Genomic DNA, 25,781 nt, shown 5'->3' with positions numbered 1-25,781 from the left:
TACCTCCCACACCATGAGGTTTTGTTTCCCACAATGCCTTTGAGGCAGCACCTTATCAAATGCCTTCTGGAAATCTATAGTAAACCCTCCAGTTCCCTTTTACCCGAAGTACATATTGCTATTTCAAAGAACTCCAATAAATTGATCAAATGTGGCTTCCCCTTCACAAAACCCTATTGTTGCTGCCTGATTTTGAATTTTTCTAGGTGTGCTGCATGACACTTAATAAATAGCTTCCAACATTTTCATTACAATAGATGTTAAGCTAACTGGTTTGTTCTGTCCTGTTTTCTACCTTTTTGAATAAAGATGTTACATTTACTATTTTCCAATCTGATTGTATTGTTTGGAGTACATTGAAAAGTTAAAACCAATGCATCAATCATCTATCTAGCCACTTTTAAGGCCTTGGGATGATGTTCATCAATTCACAGGTACCCCTTCCCCACTAAATGTAATTTTCTAGAGTTCCTCCTTCCTTTCTAATTCTGGTTCAATTTGACTTCAAGGGACAAGGATCTTATCTCCCATGTGGAATAAGTGTCTATATTAATGTAGCATTCTTCTCTACCCTTGAAGAAACTGGTCCATGATCTGACCTAATCCTGTTCTTAATTTGTAAGTTTGTAGAGGGCTTTATGTATCATAACAGTTAACAATAATTAAAGGAGGCCCAGCAAAATGGAAAATAAAGATTTGGCCATCTGCAGGCAAGGGATTGTACTACAGTGGGGATACCCAGTGGTGGTAAATTATTCTAAATCAATTATGTAATTCAGGCTCCTGGCCTGGATTGGGAGATATAAAGATGGGAAGATTAGATTTTGTATCACAAAGTATTTTTGAAATATCGCTACTGTATGAAACGAGGTAATTTATGTACAGGAAATTAATCAACTGCAGTAGACTGACACCACCTACGGCTAGGTTTTTTTCTAAGATTGGTATAAATGTCTCGGGTACAAGGGATAACTCAACCACTCTTCATCTCTGAAAATCAGAAAAGTGCAGATGCTGGAAATCTAAAATAAAAACAGGAAGTGCTGGAAATGTGCATACCCAAGAGATTAGATGATATTCCTGGAGAAAAAGGGTCATTGACTTGAAATGCCAACCTTGTTTCCCGCTCCAGAGATGCTGCCTGACCTGCTAAGTATTTACGACACTTTCTGATTGTATTAATCTTCATATTTACGCCTATTTGAGACGGCAGATGGATTCTCCGATTAGTATTTAATTCAAAAGAGAGCCCATCCATCAAAGCGGACCCTCTTGGCATTGCACCGAAGTGCCAGCCTACGGCCCGAAGTACAGGTTCTCCCCAGGTTACAAACACCGGACTTTTATAGACAGCCCGTATACACGAATGAGCGTTTGGGAGAATGGTGGGACTAGATGGGGATGGATTTGCCGGCTACTGCAGGCATCTTCTGCTTGGGGGGGAGTGTGGAAACGGGGTATTTCCATGTGCCTTCTCTCCCCACCCCGAACCACAACAATCAGGGGTGAGCAGAGCGAGTGAGACCGGTTGACTGCTACCCTTCCCACGCCTGCTCGCTCTCCCGTCACAGCTGTTTCTGTGATCCTCCCCCGCACACTGGTTTTGTTCATTTCCGACTTACGAAAAATTCGGGTTACGAACAATTCTCAGGAACCGAACCTTGTCGTAACCCGGGGACTGCCTGCTCCACTATCTTACAGCATCCGGGGTGAACAGTGAACGCTGGTCTTACAGATAATGTACTAAATCCTAGGATTTAATGTCACAAAACAGTTTCTGGGCAGGTTAGGATAATTGTGCATGCTTTATCCTTGCAGAATGCTTGGTTATTCAAACATCCACAACTGCGGGCGCGGCCCCTTTAAGAGGAGTCAGGTGACACGAGGGGGACGGTCACCTGCTCCGGTCATGTGATTGCGTGAGATGGCGGCTTTCCTGCAATGGAGGCGTTTCGTCTTCTTCGACAAGGAGGTGCTGAAGGAGCCCGGGCAACCGGAGCGGGAGTTCCGCTGCCCGGGAGACTCGGCCTTCAGCGTGTGCACCAGTGGCAGAGGCAGCCTGGTGCTGGGGGATATCCTTTACACAGGCCGGCGGTGCCGGCTCCCTGCTTCCTCCACTCGGCCCCGGCATTTCCATCCGGTCAACGTTAAAGCGGGGGATCGACGCTGCTGCCCGGAGCCCCCGGGTCACCACCCTGCCTCCTGTATTAGAACCATAGAACACTACAGCACAGAAAACAGGCCTTTCGGCCCTTCTAGTCTGTGCCGAAACGTTATTCCACTGGTCCCATTTACCTGCACCCAGTCCATAACCCTCCAGACTTCTCCCGTCCATGTACCTATCCAATTTATTCTTAAAACTTATGAGTGAGTCTGCATTTACTACACCAGATGGCAGCCCATTCCACACTCCCACCACTCTTTGAGTGAAGAAGTTCCCCCCTAAACCTTTCCCCCTTCACCCTAAAGCCATGTTGTGGAATCCCATCTTTGCTTGCACTCACCTGGCCTCTCCCACCGCTGCCTCCCACAAAAACCTGACCTGATGGTGTCCCCTCCCCTTTCACTCTTCCCTGCAACGTAATTCTCTGCCCACCCTGCCTGCCAAATGACAAGTTAATATTCACATCACAGACTTCGCGTTTAGTTTTAATAGTAGTGACCTGAACTACTGCTGATGTCTAAAAGCAACTTCCTGATGTTGGCGGTGCTAGTTATGACCAGCTTTGAAAGGTTTCTTACTTGTATAAGCATTAAAACTTCGGGCACAAATCAGATTAATTTTGATTATTGATGCCTTCTTTATGAAGGTTGTTGCCTTCACCTGTTCCCATCCTATTAGATACCAGTTTTCCTAAGACTGAATTAGTCCCTTAACACTAGAACACATATTGAAGGGAATATTTGGTTCCTCACTCGGACTTTGCAGTTCAGCTCCTTTCAGGCTTATAAGCTTCGAGTTACGCACTTGTTTCAACTTAAACAGCACAGTATTCTTGTCTCAGTGGGAGAGGATGAACCAGGGATCAACCCTCTGGTAAGTGACTTTAACCTAGTTAATTAGCCAGAAAGTCTGGTACTGAATGGCTCATTCCTGTGAAATCAATGGCGAATAATCAGGGCACTAGACCTATCTTCACTGCCCTTTGCTAACCACAACCCAGTTTCAAAATAGTCATTGAGTAAAGAAAGTGAAACAGTTCAATTTATCTAAAAGTAAACAATTAATAAACCATTTAAAATGAAGCCTATTTTCTTTTGCTCCTTTCAGTCTGCCCTTTTCCAATATTCTATTAAGTTCATTTTTGAGATCTGGGCATCACTGGCAAGGCCAGCATTTATTGTCCATTCCCAATTGCCCTTGAGAAGGTGGGCTGCTCGTGCATGGATCTGTTTGCAACAATGTGAGGAGGTATCAATTTTTGCTGTCTTTGTTTGTTGTCCATGTACTAACTGAGTCAGGGTAAGCACAGGCACTGTGGATACACAGTGTACTGGTGTATTTATTGAGAATTTTTCAGCAGTGAATTACATTTATATAGTTCTTTTAACATAAAATGTGCTGTACAGAGTTATAATTTTTAAAAAGGACACTGCAACAAAGGTGAATAAAAGTTAAAAAAAACTTCACGTGCTTGAAATCTGAAATAAGAACAGAAGGTGCTAGAAGCACTCACTGACCTGAAATGTTAACTCTATTTCTCTTTTCACAGATGATACTTGACTTCTGTGTTTCCAACATTTTCTGTTTTTATTTCAGATTTCCAGCATTCACAGTTTTTTGATTTTCAATTATGGTTGAATTTACTGCCACTTCTCTTCCTGGAATGCCAGTTTTGAAACTGCTTTCTGATGGGATTTATGTTCAAGTCTTTTGCCGCCTTCATTCTCAATGGTTTCTGTTCATCTTTTGGACTTCGATATGGTCTTGACAAAATCTTGTTTCCACAGCTGTATTTTCGAAGCAAATGTCTCTGACTCCAACTCATACCACTTGGATTCCAATCAGTTCCTCGCCCACCCTCTCTGCAACTTAACTTGTTTTCTCACTTTCCCAGTCTGGTGAAAGGCCTTTGATCTGAAATAGTCATCGTTTCTCTGACCTGTTTTCAGTACTTCCTCTTTTTATTATTCCAAAGAAGGTGTTAGATGTGATGATGTAATTTAGAGTGTGGTCTGAGATGTGTTTCAAGGAAATAAGGTGTGAAGGGTTAGGAAGGAATACTGGAGTGTAGATCCCAGGTGACTGAAGGGAAACCAACTATTGATGGGATGAGAGTGAGAGGAAATTGAGTTGAATTTGGTGAGGCAGAGTTTAGAAACAGGTTGTTAGAAAGGAGGAGGTTATAGATATTAGGAGGCCTGGCATGACCAATAGGCAAGGAGAGAGTGAAAGGGCAAGAGACTGCAGAGTCTAAGGTGAATGAAATGTATAGATGTGGGAATCCAAACACAAATAGATTGTAATAGTAGAATCTGGATATGTCAGAAGATGGATGGATAAGGGTTTCAGGAGCAGATGAGCTCTGGAAAAGTAGAAGTATAACATTAAGTTTATAGATAATGTTAGGTCTGGAGAGAATGCAGAGTTAGTCGATCAGCTCAGGCTGAAATAGGACACAAATTGCGAACTGTCAAGTTCATCCTAAGAGTGATCAGTAGTTGAGGACAGTCTTGCTACAGCAGAGGTCAAGTAGTTAGTTTGATGGTATTTGTGCATTTAGATTGGGTGTTCTTGAGAACAATTCCAACGTACAGGGCTGCCAGTTGGAACTGATAGCAAGTAAATTGGTCAAATAAACCAGAACTTGCATCTGTTTTATTTTGTGTTTCTTTACTTTGCAGGTGAAGGTCTGGAACCTGGAGAAGCGAGATGGCAGTGGGAATCCTCTCTGTACCAGGATATTTTCAGCAATTCCAGGAAATAAGCCCACAGAAGTCTCATGTCTCACTGTCCATGAAAACCTCAACCACATGGCAATTGGTAATTGCTAATACCAGAAACAGAATTTACCCATTGTATCCAGGACATCTAACTCAACAGTGGCCTGTGGAGTTCTAAACATTGGACAGTACATCTGCTCGCCAAGACATCACTTATTATACACCAACTCTTGCAAAATCTGAGTTCTTTGGATTTGCCTTTTCTAAAGCTGCAACATTTTCCTATTACATAAAATTGTACATAATTTACAGTACCAAAACAAATCATACTGTCAAACTGATTCATATTGGGGTTTACACTCAATGTTTTATTCCTTGTATACATGTCCACCTTTTCCTTAAGTGCAGCAATGTTATTTACCCTAGCCATTCTGTTTTCTGCAGGATTCACAGATGGTAGTGTTGTCTTGAAAAAAGGAGACATCACCCGTGACAGGCACAGCAAAACTGATGTTATAGCGGAAGGAACGTATCCCATCACTGGCCTAGGGTTCCAGCAGTCTGGTAAACAGACCCATCTCTTCGTGGTTACCACAGAGAATGTGAAGGTCAGTCAGATTTGGTTTAGTTGTGTGAATGAGAAATGCGTTTGGTGTCCATTTTGCTAGACATGAATTTCCCTTCGTCCATCATCACCACACAGAGAGCTCCACCAAAACTCTTTTGAATCACCCAACAATAGTCTGGTCTGTGGGTTAGTGAGGTATATGCAAGCAAAATGACTGTGTGCCATGAGAGGGGCCGACAGGGAAATCGGTGAATTAATTAACCAATATGCTCAGAATTGATCCCTGTCTGTCATGTTCACAAGAACAATGGTGTGACATTGGTATCTCCAGACAAGCAAAGAGCAACTTATCCATTGGTGTCACTGCTCCAAGTATTTACCCAGGTGCTGCTATTAAAGTTGACCTGCGCTCTGCAATGAATCAAACAACAGCAGAACCAAAGAACTTAAGATAAATGCTTTATTAGTTTTTGCTAGTGGGAGTGGGGGAATACAGAGGAAGAGTAAACAGTGTAACCCTAGCTCTGTACTGATCCTCACTCAAGGAAGACTCGGTTACAGCATATCTTTACCGATTTTTGTGGGAAAGCTAGGTGGGAAGTTACACTTGCACAGGCAATTGTTTACATAAAGTTTTTTGCATAACAAGATATGTCTGAAAAAACTACTTCTTTCCCACTTACACCTGGCATTAAAACTAGACAAAACTAATATCGCACCATGCCTGAGATCATTCTTTACTCTGGGAAGCTACTTGACAATGAGAAGCATACCATTAACCCTTACATTGCCAGTCGTTAACCCTTGCATTCCCAGCAATCTTTCCTGGAAAGAGCTTATGTGACATGTCAGAGTGAGCAGCTGGGACAAGGGCTGCAGATTCTGGTCATCAGTTTGCAGCTAGTGGGACGTTGGTGTGCAGAAATCAACTGGTACATTTCCTACTTGTTGCCAAGTATTTGTCCATAAAGTGCTTCAGGTCAAACTGAGGTTGTGGATGTGCAAGTGTTTCATGGTCTCACTTTGTATTTACTTTCAGTCATACAATGTCTCAATGAAAGATTTTCCTGCAATGGAGCTCGATAACCATGGCTGCAGTCTGCATTGTTCCGCCCTGTGCGACCCTTCGCAAGACAACCAGCTGATAGTTGCAGGGGATGACTGCGTGTATCTCTACCAGCCTGATGAGCGTGGACCTTGCTTTGCTTTTGAGGGGCAGAAGCAGATTGTTCACTGGTATCGTGGCTACCTCATCATTGTCTCAAAGGACAAGAAGTCATCCAAGTATGAAAATAGTTTTGTGTCCATTTGGGGGTTATTATTACTGAAATGGAGTCAGTCAGCAATATGCTTAAAAAAAAACTTACAGGCCATCCCTGGGTAGTGAACAGGTAGCGATTTTGCAGATGTCCTTCAGTGGATTTTATCTGTAAGTCAGAAAATGCACAAAAGTCACTATATATAAACACACTTCCACAGTATTGTAATGAATGGTGTCAAAAAGATTAATAAAAAAGAATAATTACTAAAAGAAGTTGGAATAGTTAGGTTTGTTCTGTAATGTAGAACAGAAAAGCTTTGTGCTGGAGAGTGATAGGCTAGAGAGGGAGAGAAGCTGTTGTCTCTGTTGTGTGGTTCATTAATTAGAGTATTGAGGTTTAAAGTACTTGCTCAAGATCTAAAGGGAAGATGAGAAATCTTTTCATTCTGAGACTTGTCAGGTTCTAGAATGCTTTATCCGATAAGGCAGTGTAGATTAATTCTGTCAATGATTTTAAAAGGGAATTGATGGGTAATTGAGGATGAAGAATTAACTGGGTTTTGGACAAAAACAGAAGAGAAAATAAATACATTCATTTTTTCCAAACAACCAGTACGGATACAACAGGCCGTCTGTTTCTATTCTTCTGGAGAATTAGAAATACATCCAATTACAATTGTAGGCAGGTGAAGAATATCACAACAGTTCCAGGATAAATATCTCTTGTGTGAAATTAGCGTTCCCTCTATACTGTCCCGGGTTACATCTCTCGGTATTGAATCCTCCCAGGACAGCTGCAGTATGGGTTAGACACAAAGCTCTGACTAGGGGGCAACTCCAGTATCTTCTGCTGTGCCAGTGAAGGACCTGTTCCAAATTACTTACGATCTTGTGGCCGCTCTGAGTAATGTTGAATTTTGAGTCTATGCACCAACCAGATTTGGGTTTGGAAGATTCTCCAAGCATTGATATTTTTCCCTCTGTTTAGCCCAGTCCAGTTCCTTGAGAAATGCCCCTTGTAGGTACCTGCTCTGGGCTGCATAAGATCTTGTGCTCAACAAATTAATGGTTGTTGTCCCAGGCCCTAATGTTATTTTTCAGTTTTGTATAAAGCATTAGAGTTATTGAATCTTTGAAATTCAATTTGAGACGTGATGCTTTAACATATCAGACATCCTTATGGAGCTTCTTGGGCAGTTGAATGCACCACAACACTACCTTCTTGAGGGAGAACTGTACTTGGGTTAGTACAGTTTGCTGCTTTGGCCACCAATGCTCACCCTCAGAGAATGGATTAATTAAGGATGTGGGTGCAAGCTTCAATCTGCCATTTGAACACATTACACATGAGATTCTGTGTGTGATTCTAATTGGAGAGAAAATAAATTGCTAACACTCTATTTAAGTGAAATTGTTCTGTTCACTTGATGGTGTGAATCCCAAACTGCCCTTGCTGTCTCTCAATGCTCAGTGCTTCTTTTCCAGGACAGATTTTGTTTCTGGTAATGGGCAGTCCTCAGAGAAACAAATACTGACTATCTACGACCTGGATAACAAGTTCATTGCGTACACAGCAGCATTTGATGACATTGTCGATGTACTGGCAGAGTGGGGCTCACTTTATGTGCTGACTAGCGATCGGAAGATCAGTATCCTGCAGGAGAAGGACACACAGACAAAACTGGAGGTATTTGTGCTACATTATGCATGTGGTCAGTGGAAGCCAAACAGCAATGACCAACAAATGTTATAATTTCAAGATCCAACCCCGTTTATGGGCATGAATTGTTGCATTGCACTCTGAGTTAGGATCCTTTGATTGTGCTATCGAATTGGGCCTCTGTCTACATTCATCTGGGATGTTAAACTTGGCACTCTGGAAGAAAGCAAAAAGGCATAAAATACTGTTTGAAGATATTCGTGACTGAAATACCGATTCTTGGTATAATTGTGTATAATGGAAAAATGTAGTTTTCCAACTGAAGACACTCATCCTGAAATGGCTGCACATTATTGTGATTTAAGGATGCATTTGTCACTGGCACAGTTATTGACTAACTAGGACATATTCCATCTGCTGGATTGAAGTAAACTATTGAACTTTGTCCATGAAACCATACTAGTGGGATTAGTGTAGGGCCCACTAGGCTGTCTCTGTAGAAATAAGGCAACTTATTTTGAAATGTGATTCACTTCTGTAAAAGGTAACAAATTTCACCTAGCTCTAACCTCACACTGACAGTTCAGCATCCATCCTCCCAAAATCTGAGCACCATAATAATGGGGTTGGATTTTTAACATGTATTAAAATAATGAAAATATTTGACATTTTGGGTCAAATATTTTCTCAAACCTCAAACCTAGTGTGAGGTAATCTTGAGATAAACCTTGAATTACTTAAAGTAAATTAACCTGAAAGTCAGAGTTGAAGCTGGATGATTGGCTTGTTCACTTGTATAAATCTCATGAGACTTCTGTGGTAATCTGAAATGATGCAGTTTTTGTTTTTTTTACATGAAGGATAATTGGACAGTGGTGGAGCTCAGGTTCAGATAAGAAGTGCAGTTGTTGTGACTAGGGATCCCTCCAACAATTTCTTCAGTCTGATGGAATTCAGCCCGGCATTGACCTGCACATTTTCTATCAACTGTCTAATCGGATGCTTTTGCTTTAGAAATGGAAGCATGTAAATTGGCAGCAAATGGTAATGATTTGGCCATAATGGCTTAGAAAATTATCTATCATTCCCATGGAAATTGCTTCCTTGTGTTTGACAACTCTTCAATCCTCTGAAATCTTTGTGCTTGCCCATTCTTGTCTTTGACATTTTGTTTAGTTTCACCACTTCCCCCTTCGGTAGCTCTACCTTCAGCTGATAAGCCCCAGGCTCTGGAACTCCCTCCCTAAACATCTCTAAGGTGCTCCTTCAAACTTACCTCTTCGCCCAAGCTTCCGGTTATCTTCCCTAACATCTCTTAATGTGGTATCAACTTTTTTTGTTTGATAACACCCTGCAAAGTATCACAGGATGTTTTGCTATGTTGAAGGTCGTATATAAAGAGAAGCTGTTACAATTACGAAGTGCCTTGCAACTTTTTCACTAATGTTTACGTTACACAAATTAATGATGAATCTTTCCTGTTTGACAGATGTTGTTTAAGAAGAACCTGTTTGTTATGGCAATCAATCTGGCAAAGAGCCAACATTTGGATAATGACGGATTAGCAGAAATTTTTCGACAGTATGGTGACCACCTGTACGTGAAAGGGGATCACGATGGGGCCATACAGCAGTACATCCGGTATGTGTCTAGACTTCCTGGGGAATCACCTGGCACTCTTCACATCCTTGGAGGTTGGGAGTCCCAAAGGTGATACAAGTATGCAGCACCTTGTCACAGTCTTTAACTATGATCCGTTATCAGCACTGAACTGAGGAACCACCTTTGATGTCTTAATGAGTGAGAACTCTTCCTCGGAATGAACCCTGGGCTAGACAGGGAATATCGTGAATACTATAATGTGGTTCTTGCTAAACAGATCGGGCGAGATCAAACCTGATTTTGAGGCCATTCAAATGTGAATAGCCTGTAGATGCAAGCTATCTTTTGGAAGTAATTTATGTGATGGATGCAGGTGGAGGTCATCCCTTGGGTAAGTTACTACAGGGCAGATAGTCCATGTGAAGAAGTTACTCCAGCTGTATGTAATTGCTGCACCTCAGGAGGATTGGGCTGGTCAGGCTTTGTGACCCACATCCCAATTTGCTAGTTGAAACCTGTCTGCCCATTTTTGATGGAAGGGGTTCTCGGCTCAGCCTTTGGACCAAGTGAGTCGGCACTCCCTGGTTCCCAGCTCTGTCTCTTCCTGCTGAACTTGACACTACCACCTGCACCCCCACCCCCCATGCCATATTCTTGTCCCACCGAGTCAGCGAAATGCAGACCCTCCCTTGCCCTCGAGGGGAGAAAATAATCACATAGCCACGTGGTTACGAGCAACCTAACTGTGTTTCAGACTGACAGTTCTCTTACAGCCATAAATCTCTTCCCACTGTCCACAGGACTATCGGAAAGTTGGAGCCGTCCTATGTGATACGGAAGTTTCTGGATGCACAGCGAATCCACAACCTAACTGCGTATCTGCAGGCCTTACACCGCCAGTCACTGGCCAATGAGGACCATACAACTCTTCTCCTCAACTGTTATACCAAACTGAAGGATAGCTCCAAACTCGAGGAGTTCATTAAGGTAACCGTCACCCCTTCCTCTGTCTCCTTCCCAGTTCCCATCAGTCCCGTGCCAGAATCTCTCAACCCATTTCCTCACAATGGTGTAGTACAAGTACTCAATTTCATGAGATGGAGTCACAGTCTTGTTGCTTTTGGGAAGGGTTGAGCACTTGTCTGGGGATTAGTACAAAGGACTGCTTATCACGCTGAAGGTCTAGCATTTATCACATTCCACTGACTATTGGTCTCACTTTTGCCTTCTCTACCATCCACCTAAAAAGTTGTGCATTAGCTGCTGAAAAGTCACATGTCTGGTTTTTAAGCCTTTTTTTTGTTAGGGCAGCTTGAGATAAATGTTCTGGGTTTGAAAGTTTAGTGCTGAGTGAGAACAATAGAAAGTAGGAAATAGCAGCAAGAATTGACCATTTGATCCTTGACCCTTGACCCTTGACCCTGGCCTGGCATTCAACAAAGCCATGGCTGATTTTCTACCTCAACCATTTATTGCCCTATCCCCATATCCCTTGATTCCTCAAATATACAAGAATCTATCAATCCCAGTTTTGAATGAAATCAATGACATGTCCTTCACATCCTCTGTGGTAAAGAATTTGCCAACCTTTGAATGAAGAAATCTCTCCTTATTTCAGTCCAAAATGGCTTACCCCTTTCTTTTGAGATTGCAACACACAGTTCCAGACTACCTATCCAGGGGAAATGTCTGTATCTTCCCTGTAAAGGCGAGTAAGATTTTCTAACTTTCAATAAGACCACCTTTCATTCTCATAAACTCTATTCTTTAGGCCCAGCCTGTTTTATCTCTCCTCTTACAACAGACCCATCAGAACGTAACTAGTCTAGTGAAACTTTATTTCTGTTCCCCCATAACAAATATATCTATTATTAGGTAAGGAGACCAAAACTGAATATAGTACTCCAGGTGTGGTCTCACAAAGGCCCAGTATAATTATAGTACAACATTAATCTTGTCTTAAAATTAAGGCCAACATACCATTTTCCTTCCTAACTGCCAGCTAAAGCTGAATGTTAACTTTCAGTGACTTGCATTCAAGGACTTCAATCGTCACTTGAACATCAACACTTCCCAATCTGTCACCGTTGGAAAAAGTACTCACCATATCTGTTCTGAAATCCATATCCTACCAATGTGGATAACATCACATTATGCTCCGCCTGCCCTGAATCAGTTTTCTAAATCCTCATGAAGTCTCTTTGCATCCTCACCACTAGTCAGATTGGAAATGTTTCATTTGGTCCCCTCATCCACATCTACATCACTGATGTAGATTGTGAATAGCTGGGGCCCAAGTGCTGATCTCTATGGTACCCCACTAGTCACAACTGCCAACCCAGGAAGGGTACATTAATTCCCATGCTTGGTTTTCTGTCTGTTAACCAACCTTCAATCTACAGTTGTATATTACCCTCAATTCCATGTGTTCTAACCTTGCTCAACAAATTCTTGTGTGAAATTGTCCAAAGGTATCACATCCCCCCTCATCTACTGCACTAGATACATACTCGAATTCCAGCAGATTTGTCAAATGTCCTTTTCTTTTTGTAAATCTGTGTTAACTCCACTCAATCATATTATTTTGTTCTAAGTGTCTTGATTTCATATTCCTTAGTTTAGATTCCAGCATTTTTCTATCTAACGATGTCAGGTTAACAGGTTAATAGTTCTGTGGTTCCTTTCTCCCTCTTTTCTTAAATAGTGGAATCACATTTGCTGTCCTTCCGTCTGAAGGAACTAGTCCAGAATCTGTAGAATTTTGAAAAATCAGACCAGAGCATCCACTATCTCCATAACCACTGTGCTCAGAACTCATGTTGTAGATAGTCAGGTCCTTGGGATGTATCAGTTTTCATGCTCATCAACTTCAGTAGTATTTCTTTATTATTATCAATTTCTTCTATTTCCTCGTTTGCACTGAACCTGGTATTTCTGAGAGTGACAGTGGATGTAGTCTGTTGGAAATCTCTCAGAGATGTACATGAATATGGAGTGTTTGGTACTTTGTAGCTATTCCTTCAGGAAGGGATTTATCCCTGATGACCTGGTCAATATTGCTCTTTTATCCAACATCACTGAAGAAAAGACAGATTATCTGGTTATTACTGAACTTATTTATGAGATCTTCTTTCAAATTACATTTGTTTATCAACATTGAAACTCAGTGGCGTTGGAAATACAGAAACATTTTGATTACCGATCCCATTTTTTGTCAGTGATGTTTTCATATACCTGATGTAATTTTTAAAAGTAACTTGTATGTAATACTGTGCTTTATATGTAAATATATACTGCATAAAGCATTTGAAAAACAATTATTTACTGTATTTCCCAACCATATGGATCTGGCAATGCATGAATAGTCATGATCCATTTGGTAGGAATCCTGAATGCATGACCATTTGAATTTTGAATATTTGGACGAGAAGTCTTCTACTGTTTAAGCAAATGTGAAGCTTTAATTTTAGACAGCAATAAATTAGCAGAATTGACCTTTGACTGTTGATCTTTCCTGTATCTCCATTCATGCCAGACCAGTGAGAGCGAGGTACACTTTGACATCGAAACTGCCATTAAAGTCCTGCGTCAGGCTGGTTACTACAATCATGCTGTCTACCTGGCTGATAAGCACTTCCATCATGAGTGGTACCTCAAAATCCAGCTTGAGGATATCAAGGTAACCCTGATCTGGAGTTTAATTCATTGGGATTATATCTTAGAAAAGATATATCAGCCATGATGCAAATGCAGTACAGGTTGACCGGAATTATATTAGCGCTTAGAAAGTGACATGGAGGATGAAACTTGCCTTGATCAGACTATAGAAGTGCTTAAAATGTGAGTCAGGTTAGATAGGGTGTTCTCTGTTTTTCCATTATTTAATAAAGTAGATACAGATAAACCATTTCTTTTAGATGGGAGGGTGGGGGGAGGGGGTGGCTATTCAGATAAGGGGACACAGTCTTAAAATTTGAGCCAGACCATTCAGCAGGATAATCAGGAAGACCTCTTCGCAGAAGTGCGTTGGATATCTGCACCAGAAGTCTATGCTTTTGATGCCAGTGGTTAGTTGGAGCTCTGAAGACTAAGTTTGGGACATTTTTTTTGTTTGGGTGAAGTATTGAGGAACATGGATCAAAATTGGGTAAATGAAGTTGTGGTCCAGATCAACTGTGAGCTAACTGACTGTTGAATTATGCTCAAGAGAATGAATCAGTTCTTTGTTATTGTGTTGTACTAGATATTTTAATGCTTTCTCCGCTGTGCCCCAAAATCTGTGTGTTTAATCTGATTCCCTGACATTGGAATGACACTATCCTGAAACTCTTTAGTTTTGCTGGGCTGTAGTTTCTGGAGTGGTTAGTACTCTCTATAGTCTCACTCATCTCTCCAGGAGAGGCAGGGCAATGTATTGACTGTGGAGGCCTGCTCTGTGGTTTTGTGCAGGGGTCACAGAGCTACAATCAGGAGCTGAAACTTAGTTGGCTTTTTAAGTTTTATTTTCCCTTGCCTGCAAAAATTGGCAAGTTTAATCCTCCAGTCTGTCAGGTTACTATCACGTATCAGCTACCCCTTTGTTCAAAATTAAGTTTTGAAAATATTGTATTGAAGAAAGTAGGGACACAGCCCTCAGAGCTGCTGCAAGTCACAAGGGGCGAGCTTTTGGCTGTTTACCTGCTAATTTGCTGTTTCTCTACACTTCCAGACCTATTTTAGGTTAGACTATATACTTGTATCTGAAGGTGTAATGCATTTCACTTCACTCTTCTTTCATCCACAGCCAAAAGCAACAACTTTGTAAAAGCCCACTGTGGGAAATGGATAGTCTTGCTTTTCATACACGTACCCCATGTTAATTTGTGTTCCCTTGAAAAATCCATCTCATTAATTCTTCCAGTTCTCATTTATAAACACCACCTGATTCTTCATATGTTCATGGATCCATATTTGCCATCACTTCACTGATAAATTCCCTCCTTGCATCTAAAATCCTGAGTTCCTCCACCTTCCTCATAATCCAGGTCCACCTCCATTGATATTTAAATCCTAATTGGATTTCTTACCTGTATCACAGAACTACCAACAAGCCCTCTATTACATTGGGAAACTGCCCTTTGACCAAGCAGAAAGGAACATGAAAAAATATGGGAAAACACTGATGCATCATGTTCCCAATGAGACCACCGAGCTGTTGAAGATCCTCTGTACAGACTACCGACCCAGCAATGAGCCTCTGACAGAGAGAGAATCCAGCAGTAAATATGAGTATAAGGTAAGGCATGGGCAGTCTCCTCACATCATCTGTCATTTTTATACTGTCATGCATTAGTTAGTTTGGTCCTTCATTCCCAAGACTACTCTTTAGACTGTATAATCATTTCCAATCCCCTACTCTTTACTGATGACTTTTTTCTTCATGCATTAATTTAACTACCTTCGAAAATTGCTGTTGAATCTACTCCTGCCACCCATTCAGACAAGGTATTTCTGATTCACAACTTGCTGTGTAAAGAGAAAACTCATGTTCTCATCTACCCTGGTTCTTTCATTGTTCTCTGGTTGCCATTAGAAGCAGTTTCTCCCTATTCACTCTCATGATCAAAATTAGAGCATCTGTATTAAATCTCCCCACTGACCTCTCCTGCCTTAAGGAGAACAACTCTAGTTTTTTTTCGATCTTTCCAAAAAAAACAAAAATTCTTTGTGTCTCATACCATGCTGTCCAATCCTATCTGCATTCTCAAGTTCAAGTTTATTGCCATAGGCATACATACACACTGTATATGCCATGAAAATTAGCTTTTTGCTGCAGCAGCACAGTACATTGAAAACTTGACAAACATAAGATAACATTCTTCAAAGGTTTTGATGCTTTTCTTAAAGTAGTACACATAATTAGTCACTGTAATCCAGCTGAGGCCCAACTAATAATTTTTAAAGATTTTTGTAGAAATTGGTAAATTGGTTTATTATTGTTAAGCGTACTGAGGTACAGTGAAAAACGTAGTTTTGCATGCCATGCATACAGATCATTTCATCACATCAGTGCATTGAGGTAGTATAAGGAAAAATAATAACACAATGCAGAATAAAGTGTTACAGTTACAGAGAAAGTGCAGGCAGACAGACAATAAGGTGCAAGGCCATAACGAGGCAGATTGTGAGGTCAAGAGTCTATCTTATACTAGGGAACAGTTCAATAGTCATATAACAGCAGGATAGAAGCTGTCCTTGAGCCTGGTGGTATGTGCTTTCAGGCTTTTATACCTTCTGCCCGATGGGAGAAAAGGAGGAGAAGAGAGAATATCCGGGGTGGGTGAGGTCTTTGATTATGCTGGCTGCTTTACTGAGGCAGTGAGAAGTTTAGACAGAGTCCAGAGAGGGGAGGCTGGTTTCCTTGATGTGGATGCAGCTCAGCACAACCCTCTGCAGTTTCTTGTGGTCACAGGCAGAGCAGTTGCCATACCAAGCTGTGGTGCATCTGGATAGGGTGCTTTCTGTGGTGCATCTATAAAATTTGGTGAGGGTCAAAGGGGACATGGCAAATTTCTTTAGCCTCCTGAGGAAGTTGAGGTGCTGATGCGCTTTCTTGGCTGTGGCATCGATGTGGTTGGACCAGGACAGGCTATTGGTGATGTTCACTCCTAGAAACTTGAAGCTCTCAACATTCTCGACCACAGCACCATAGGAGCATGTGCACCGCCTCATTTCCTGTAGTCAATGACCTGCTCTTTTGTTTTGCTGACATTGAGGGAAAGATTGTTGTCAATCTGTTGTTGTAAATCTGTTTTGCCTTGCTTTTTCTCATTTTATTTCAGGCAAATTCTGAGGAGTTTATTCCAATCTTTGCCAACAACTCGCGTGAACTGAAGTTGTTCCTAGAGCACATGATCCAGGTGCAGACCAACTCTCCACAGGGTGTGTACGACACATTGCTTGAACTCAGGTTGCAAGACTGGGCCCATGAGGAGAACGTGAAGGTCAGAACCGTTTCCTTATACTCTGATTCAGATTTTTTGGTTTTCTGCTGAATAATGGGATCCCCCATCCATCTTTCTTCTCCTTGTACAAACTTTACACAGGATAAAGTTCTCGATTCCTTCTCTAACAATATACCCAACTTCATCTCTGACATGCCTAAATGATTCAGAGTGGTATTTACATTTCTACCATCAACTGTTTTGGGGACTGTAGGTAGAAATTCTCAATTTACTGGAGACATGTCCTATATTTTTCTCTAATCTCTTGGTATCTATGACTATGTCCCATCATTGCAAACTAGGTTGGGACCCTGGATGACAACCATGGCCCAGTTCATAACCAACATTTCTTCTAATCTTGCCACTGAAAATTTTGGGTAATTACAATGGTCAATAGGGATGATGCAGTAGGAGAACAGGGTCTACTAGACATAAATTTACACACAATTTGTTAACGTTAATGCTTTATCTTCTGTTTACTACCATCCTGGTCTCTATATTAAATCAGTGATATCATTACACTTCCCTATCAGGCAAAAAAACAACTACAGGAAGAAGCAATGGGCTTGTTGAAGAGTGGATTATTTAAAACTGTGTTTGACAAGGCTCTGGTACTGTGTCAGATGCACAATTTCAAAGATGGAGTGTTGTACCTCTACGAGCAAGGGCGACTGTGAGTAAAGAATGAAATTGTTAATTCTGAATATTTGTGACATCCTGTCTATTATGAAATTGTTTTATGTTGTTTTATACTTCACAGTTGCTAGACAGAGGCTGATTGAGTGCAGGTATTTATGTAGGTTTTACACAGTCAATAAAGAAATAAGAATTTAAGAGGCTGCTGAAGCAAGACTGCTTACAGGCAGTCAGTATTAAAATAGAACAAGCAAACAACTGGGGTTTGCTCATCTAATGAGGAAAATAATGTAAGATTGTAAGATTTGGAATATATTTTGATTGAAGTACTTAGAGTAACTGAGCTTGCATATGCAATTTTAAAAAAAAATCTTATATTTTTATTGCATTTTAAGCCTAGTTAAAAGGCCATAGGAGAAACTTCTGGTTAAGTTGTAGATTTTAAACAGGTGTCTTAAAAGGAGACACTAGGAGATTTTGGTGGGAAAAAATCCAGCATTTAGTATCTGGGCAGCTGAAGACTTGGCCACCAGTGACAGTGAAGAGAAGTGAAGTTGGTTTGAGTGGGTGGGGGTGGTGTTGGGTGGAGGTGCATTCAGTGTGAAATACATGAGACCAGAATGGAAAGAATGCCAAGCTTTCTGAGGTTTGTCGGGCTAGAGGAGATTAAGCGGTAAGATTATGAACTCCAGAAAGATTGCAAAGACCAAATTCCTGGAATGTGAGAGGCATGGGGCCTTGGGAAATGGATAGAATGTTTCAGCTATTTCACCTCAGATTGTGGGTTCACATTCTACTCCAGGGTCGTGAGTGTAAAATTTAGGCTAGCAGGCAAATGTACAGCATTGAGGGAATGTTCTTTCAGATGATCTGATAATCCCTCTTTTCTCTTATTTTAACTGAATGGATTTCTTCCCTGACTCCTGGTCAATATTTGTCCATCAATCATAATCAACATCAGTAAAACAGGTTGCCTGGAAAATGCCTTGTTGCTCTTTCGGAAGTTTCAAGTGGACAATGGTTTTCCCACATGGAAACTGTGACTAAATTTCACAGAGACTTCCTACTTTTGGCAAAGGCACTTTGAACGTTTGTGTGTGTGTTTGTTAGTTTGAAATGTTTCTCTATTCCTCATTGTAATCCCATTCCCTGGCCCAGGTACCAGCAGATAATGCACTACCACATGCAGAATGACGAGTATGCCAAGGTAATTGAGACCTGTGAGCGGTACGGTGAGCAGGAAGCCTGCCTGTGGGAACAAGCACTCGGATACTTTGCACGAAAGGAGGAGGATTGCAAAGAATACATCATGAGCGTTCTGAGGCACATTGACAGGAACAACCTCATGCCCCCTTTGCTGGGTAAGGTTTTTTTATAATTACAATATCCTTTGATGGTAACAGTATATGACCCCACCCACTGCTGCAATCCAAGGGCAGATCTGCACTCCATGAGTAAACTGAATTTTTTAGTAGGTTAGGTTATTTAACTGCCAAGGCACCCAGCAAAGTCTCAGAAATCCCCCGTTCAGACTGGTGAAAGGCAGTTTCAGCTATCCAATGACGAGCTCTGTCATCATTGCAAAAACCTCTGTTGGACTTACAGCCATAAAACTAGCTGACTTATCTGAGGTGTGACCTTATTTTCCTCTTTATCAAGTGCAAGTGATAAATTGCCTTGCATTCAACACAGGTATATTTACAAACTTCTACATAGGTTCAGTAATCAGGGAAGTTAGTACTCTAACAAGCTGCTTTTATAATAATTATTATTATAATAATGCCAAAGAAACACAAAATATTAATATGCAAATACCATTCAGATTTAAATAAGGATGCCCATGTTTTACCCACTTTCCCATCTTCCATAAAACTTTGGTAAAGCAGGTCTGTCTGTTGCATTCCCAACAGTGCAACAGTCTTCTATTTCACAATTGCAGTACAATCAGTGAGGAAATGTGTTGTATGGACAGGAGAGGGAAGAAATTCAAATGCAGGGGAGGGGCAATGCTCCAACATTCCTTGGGGCTGCATATTGCAACTTAAAGCCCACTCATAGTTAATTACTGTTAAGAAAGTGGTCTGTGCAGAATCATAGACAAGAACACAGATTGGTGCTGGGACCCTTACTGTTTGCTATTTACATTAATGATTTGAATATGAATATTGAAGGTAAGATTAGTAAGTTTACAGATGACACCAAAATTAGTGGTGCTGTTGACAGTGAGGAGGAAAGTCATAGGCTGCAAGGTGATAGTTGATCAGTTGTTAGGATGGACAGAGCAATGGCAAATGGAATTTAATCCTGATAAGTGTGAGGTGATGCACTTTGGGACAACTAACAAGGTAGGACTTACACAGTGAATGGTAGGGCCCTAGGGAGTTCTGAGGAACAGAGGGACCTCTGTGTACAAGTCCGAGGATCCCTGAAGGTTCCACATAGGTAGATAAGATGGTGAAGCCATACAGGATACTTGCCTTTATTTGCCAGGGCATAGAATACAAGATCAGAGAAGTTATGGTACAGCTTTGTAAAACACTGGTTAGGCCACAGCTGGAGCACTGTGTGCATTTCTGATTGGTACATTATAGGAAGGATGGGATTGTGCCGGAGAGGGTGCAGAGGAGGTTCAGCAGGATGGAGATTTCAGTTACGAGGAGAGACTGGGTAGGTTGGGTTTGATTTCCTTGGAGTGCAGGAGACTGATGGGGGACCTGAAAAAGATATTTAAATTATGAGTGGTGTACATAGGGTAGAGAGTAGGAAATTTTTCCCCATGGCAGAGGTATCTAAATCTGAAGGCATGGGTTTAGGGGAAGGGGTGGTAGGTTTAGAGGGAATCCAAGGAAGATCTTTTTAACCCAGAGCGTAGTTGGAATCTGGAGCTCACTGGTGGGTGGTGGAGGCAGGTCCCCTCACAACATCCACGTATCATCTAGACAAGCCTTTGAATCACCAAGACCTGAAGGCTACAGATCAAGTGCTAGTAAATGGGATTAGTATAGATAGGTTGGGACAGACATGGTGCACCGAAAGGCATGTTTTTGTGCTCAATCATTCTAGGGCTCTTTAATACAAGAAAATTGGAAAACGAGTAGGCCACTTGGCCCCTCAACCCTGCCCTAGCATTCAATACAATCATGGATGATCTGCTCCAGGCCTCAACTCTTCTTTGGTGCCACTTCCCCACTACCCTCAATTCCCCAGTCTTTCAAAAATCTATCTGCCTCCTCTTTAAATAGCTCCATATATTAGCCGCCACAGCCACCTGGGTAGAGAATAATAGATATTCCCCACCCTGTGTTTTAAATGGCCACCCCTTGTAACTATGTTCCATCATTCAAGATTCTGCCACTAGTGGAAATATTTCAGCAAATACCCTGTCATTTCCCCCTTGGGATCTTGTAAGCTTCAATAAGATCACCCCTCATTCTTCTAAACTACAAGGAAATGGATCAAATTTCTTTAGCCGTTCATTTTAAGCAACCCCTCCATCCCAGGAATTGGTCTAGTGAATTTCTTCTGTTCTGCTTCCAGTGCTGGTATATTCTTTCTTAAATAAAGGGACCAAAACTGTACACATTACTCCAGGTGTGCCCTCACCAACAGCCTGTATAATACTTTTCTATTTTTAAATTTCATTCTTTTTGTAATAAAGACCAGCATGCTATTTGCTGCACCTGCCTGCTAACTGTTTTGTGGTTCATGAAGTAGAACACTCAGATCTTTCTTTACTCCACCCATTTACAAGCTCTCTCCATTTAGAGAATAGTCTGCTCTTGATTTCTCTTAAAGTGCATGAGCTTGCATCTTCCCACATTAAATTCCATTTTTCATCCACTCACTCAACCTGTCTATGTCCTGCTGCAGAGTACAAATATCTTCATCACAGCATGCCCTCCCACCTACAATGTTACAACACTGCCTTTCAGCCCATTGCAGCTTTGCTGACTTAATGAAGGAGGTTCTGGTCCTAATCCCCCTGCACTTTTATCATAAAGGTTATTCTATCTTCTAAATTTATCTCCTTCACTTTCTCAAGCTATAATTCTGCTTTTCTTATGTGCAGAGATTCTGTTTCAACTGTTCATTAATCTGAACCATTTCCCCCACTATTTTTTTTTGCAGTCGTGCAGACGCTGGCACATAACTCCACAGCCACGCTTTCAGTCATTAAGGATTACCTCATTAACAAACTGCAGCAGGAGAGTGACCACATTGCAGAGGATGAGCGAAGGATCAAACAGTACCGAGAGGAAACCAAGAAGATCCGAGAGGAGATTGAGGAACTAGAGACCAGGTACACGAGTATTAAAGATGTGAAACATCATATCCTTTCCAATATTCATGAGCAAATGTTCCTTATTTTAACTATAAATGACGGAGCATCTGACCAAATCAAAATTGGAATGAAATCGATCGAAACTTCTCAAAATTTATGTGCCCTTAACTCATTCCTTAATATTTGGCACAATCGGGACAGTTGTGTTGTTTTACAGATATAGGAGCATTAGTTTTTTGTGTTTTGGACTGACTTTTATCTAAGTCGCAGATGTTTATTGGTGATCCACCCCCAACTATCAAAGTTCTACTTCTCTGCTGCTGCTGCGCTCTGAATCATCATGTGCGCACTCTTGCTCTCTCATTCTATCTTTTATCTTGCTCTTATTCTTTCCTTTACACATATTAAATGATTAAATATGTGCAGATATAATCTTCAAACTTTGTGTTGATATCAACAGTACACTGCGCATTACTTTTAATGCAGGGAGTGACTGGGTTGATCTTTCTCTGTTAACAGTGCTAAGACTTTCCAGAAATCCAAGTGCAGCATGTGTAACAGTCCACTAGAACTTCCTTCTGTCCACTTCCTGTGTGGACATTCTTTCCACCAGCATTGCTTTGAGAGTTACGCAGAACACGAGTCCGAGTGCCCAACCTGTATGCCAGAAAACCATAAAGTCATGGACATGATCCGAGCCCAGGAGCAGAAGCAGGATCTTCACGAGAAGTTCCAGCACCAGGTAACAGGAATGTATTACTTGATGCTTGCAAGTAAAAGGAAGGTTTTATTTTATGGGTACCAGGAACAAAACAGCTGAATTAAGGTCTCCAGGTGATTAATCTGTATTGCTGAAGTCCAAGCAAAGGGTCTGAATCATTGGAACGGGGTGAGGGGTTTGCTGACGTGCTTTTTGACCATGGGAACCTTTAGTAATCAAGCTTAGGAACTCTGGTTGGTTTATTTCCTGCTCCCTCCCTCAGCCTTAGGGCTGACGTTGCATCCCAACTGACTTGGGAGCAGTCAGACTCCGACCAGGATTTGCCAGGATACTTTACAATCTGTGCTCTGCACTAGTGGAGCCTTTACCCTCAATTGTGTTTGACTGATCCTTTTACATTATTTTGCCTCTATCTGTTTATGAGAACTATAACATTCTGGTGTTTGCTTCCCAGTTGAAATGTTCAAAGGACGGATTCTCAGTCATCGCTGATTATTTTGGCCGTGGAGTCTTCAATAAGTTGATGCTAATCACAGACCCCTTCCCAGGGAGAGGAGCCACTGCAAACATTGATGCTGGACTGCAGAGGGACTTGTTGATGCACACGAAAGGAACAGCTTAGATGGAACCCAAGATCATCAAGTTCTTTCTTTTGCGTCTAACTTTTGCTGTAATATTAACATTGCAATAAGTTGATGGGTACAGAAATGAGATGGACGTGAATGAATAACCTTGCACAACATTCATGCTTGCTGATTGGTTCAATGCGATTACCATGGCAGTATCCTGAGGCCTGGTGCATGAGGTTGTCATGAGAATCCTGTGGCTGACCAGTTACCTTGCTGGTTAATGCAGTGAAATTGCCTGTGTTTCATTGCTTTACTCTTCTAAACACAATGGAATGGAGGTAACAAATGCAGCTTTTCCATTGGCTCAAAGAGCATCACCTGAGATGAACAAAGATTCATTAACTTTGGGCTCTCGTGAAGGTCAATCCACAGAGTGGGATCAGACGATGGTTAGGAGGTATCCAGATAAGCAAGCAGAAGTGCCCCAAATTAGACCAGGGAGACAAGTGATTCTTTATTACCCTGCACCTTCACAATTTCATTTTTAATTTCTTTTCTTGCATTGCTTGTACCCAGATAGTTCAGAGTCAGGTAAAGTACATTTACACTACACATTGCACAATTATTCTGGCCTGCTATGATTGTTCTGCATTGTAACAGCCACAGAGCCTTGACTTTTATTTTTCTAAATATTAGCTCCAGTTTTGGGATGGGTTAGGCCCAGGTACTGATGCTGCGTCAGTAGACCACTGACTTTGGTGATGTGGTTTACACAGTGGGACATGAACAAAGTTCTCTTCTACATTTGTCTTCTGGAGGAACCCAGATACAAAATGGCCAAGGGTGTCTGCTGTTTGGTCTGTGTGCAGCAGTGCCATATCTAACTGAGCATGGCTATCAATAAACATTGTGACCATCCCTGAGACAAGAAGCATTTCCTCCAGTTTTGTACACTGTTTAATTTCTCTCAGTAAACCTTATTTCCTCTGTCTGCCTGGTTAACCCTTTCCAGGACAAAGCACAGGATAGTATCTGTTTACAAACAAATTGGCTAGCCCAACAACTAAGTGTAATTAGGGCCTCAAGATTTACATTAAACATGAGCAAAATAGCTGGCTTGTTTTCTTTTAAAAAAAAGACTTTCAGTCATGTTTCTTTTGTAATGTTAAAGAATGGATTTTCATTTTCCTCATTTGTCCTGAGTTTGGAGCAAGATCCTCCTCTCTTTTCTCTCTCCTCTTTCACCAACTGCTGCTACCTTGTATGTCTGTTTAAAATGGCCTGGTAGACCTGGCTTTACTGGCTGTTTATGTGCAATGTTGGAATCATCTGGGCTTCAGGTTTTTGTGCCAAGAGTGTTGTTTCTGAGGACAGCACTTAAATGCTCCTCCATAGTATCTCCCCTTGAATCACCTTGGTAATTGACTGGAAGACCAGAGAAACTCCCTAAGATCACAATTCCAAATTATTGCATCATGCACTCCAATGCTAAAGCTTCCACTTCTTTCCAACTAGTTGCGTACCAACTGAATCAAGGCACAGGAACCAGTTCAGGAAGAATCTAAATTCCCCCATCTGGCAGAGCAAGATGTTTGGGTTGGTGAAAGGAAGTAGCTGTGAATCGTTCCATTGTTTCTCCCCACCTCAGTTCATCTACTTTAAATGCCTGATACTAGCCTTGTGGGGAGAAAGGAAGGACTAACATGCTTGTCATTTGCTGTGTTGTTTTGACTTTAACGCATAGGTAACAAACTGCTTTTATGATTCATGTGCCAGTGTATGTTGGAGGCCAGTTTCACATGTTGAACTGCATAACCATCCTTGTTAGATGCTCCGCTGGTCCTTTCTAGCCATCTACTTCCCATTCTTGCATTTTCTGCTCTTCTGTCTGGTCTTTGCATCATACATTGATTAATTATGCCTAGTTGAAAAATATAGGATTTGAAAATGTAAATAAAGCATATTCTGTAATCAATTTACTTGAATAAATAATGTCCAAAAAGCAAAACATCTAATCCAGCCAGCTAATGCCCCATGATTTTATTCAGTTGTCAGCAGAGTTATGGAAGGTATAATTGATGGTAATCTGTTCACTGTTCAATTTGGGTTTTGTTAAGAACTTTGTTCTAAGTCTCATTATGGTCCAAATATGGACAAAAGAGCTGAATTCCTTTCTTTTTCAATCTTTTTATTAATTTTCAAATTAGTACAAAATAATATATATATAACATGAGTAATTATACATATGGTGCAGAGATCAGGATAACAATCATAACAGTTAATATATAGAATCACAAGGAGTAAAAAAAAGTAATCTAGACCTCCCGCTCTCTTATTAAGTGAACAAATACAGAAGGAAAGATTGAAAAGAAATGAAATTTAATTATATGAAAGAAGAACCCCCAAATCAAAAAAAAAATATTGGTAATAAACCAAAAAAAACAAAAACTTCAAAAAAAACTGGACTGATATTTCTTCAATTAAAAAGAAAGAAAATATTATTATGTCGTCAACTCCGCTCCTCTGTATTCAAGGGTTATTGAAAGGGATCTGAAAAAGGTCAGCTTATATCTTATGGAGATATTGAATAAATGGACTCCAAACTTGCTCAAATT

At 41.0% G+C, this 25,781-nt stretch overlaps 1 protein-coding gene across 1 annotated transcript; it reads left to right on the top strand.

Annotated features, from left to right (window-relative positions):
* Positions 1-1,923: 1,923 nt before the first annotated feature.
* On the top strand, positions 1,924-24,084 carry vps11 (VPS11 core subunit of CORVET and HOPS complexes). The gene is made up of 16 exons (XM_052040093.1): positions 1,924-2,076; positions 2,893-3,037; positions 4,846-4,984; positions 5,329-5,492; positions 6,492-6,736; positions 8,199-8,400; positions 9,863-10,014; positions 10,776-10,962; positions 13,511-13,654; positions 15,053-15,250; positions 16,797-16,958; positions 17,492-17,631; positions 18,753-18,955; positions 21,723-21,894; positions 22,396-22,618; positions 23,052-24,084. The coding sequence occupies exons 1-16, from the start codon at positions 1,925-1,927 to the stop codon at positions 23,217-23,219; spliced, it is 2,796 nt and encodes a 931-aa protein (XP_051896053.1). The 5' UTR covers position 1,924; the 3' UTR covers positions 23,220-24,084.
* Positions 24,085-25,781: the final 1,697 nt, after the last annotated feature.

The sequence above is a fragment of the Pristis pectinata genome, chromosome 27 (genome assembly GCF_009764475.1).
Source record: "Pristis pectinata isolate sPriPec2 chromosome 27, sPriPec2.1.pri, whole genome shotgun sequence".
In the NCBI taxonomy this organism is placed as follows: Eukaryota; Metazoa; Chordata; class Chondrichthyes; order Rhinopristiformes; family Pristidae; genus Pristis; species Pristis pectinata.
This window is presented reverse-complemented; position numbering and strand designations above follow the sequence as displayed.

What these genes read in the sequence shown, in the direction of transcription:
- vps11 (XM_052040093.1), top strand. Translation starts at nt 1,925, where the DNA reads ATGGCGGCTTTCCTGCAATGGAGGCGTTTCGTCTTCTTCGACAAGGAG. An exon ending in TTACCACAGAGAATGTGAAG is followed by an intron (nt 5,493 to 6,491) that starts GTCAGTCAGATT and finishes ATTTACTTTCAG; the next exon opens with TCATACAATGTCTCAATGAA. An exon ending in ATTGAGGAACTAGAGACCAG is followed by an intron (nt 21,895 to 22,395) that starts GTACACGAGTAT and finishes CTCTGTTAACAG; the next exon opens with TGCTAAGACTTTCCAGAAAT.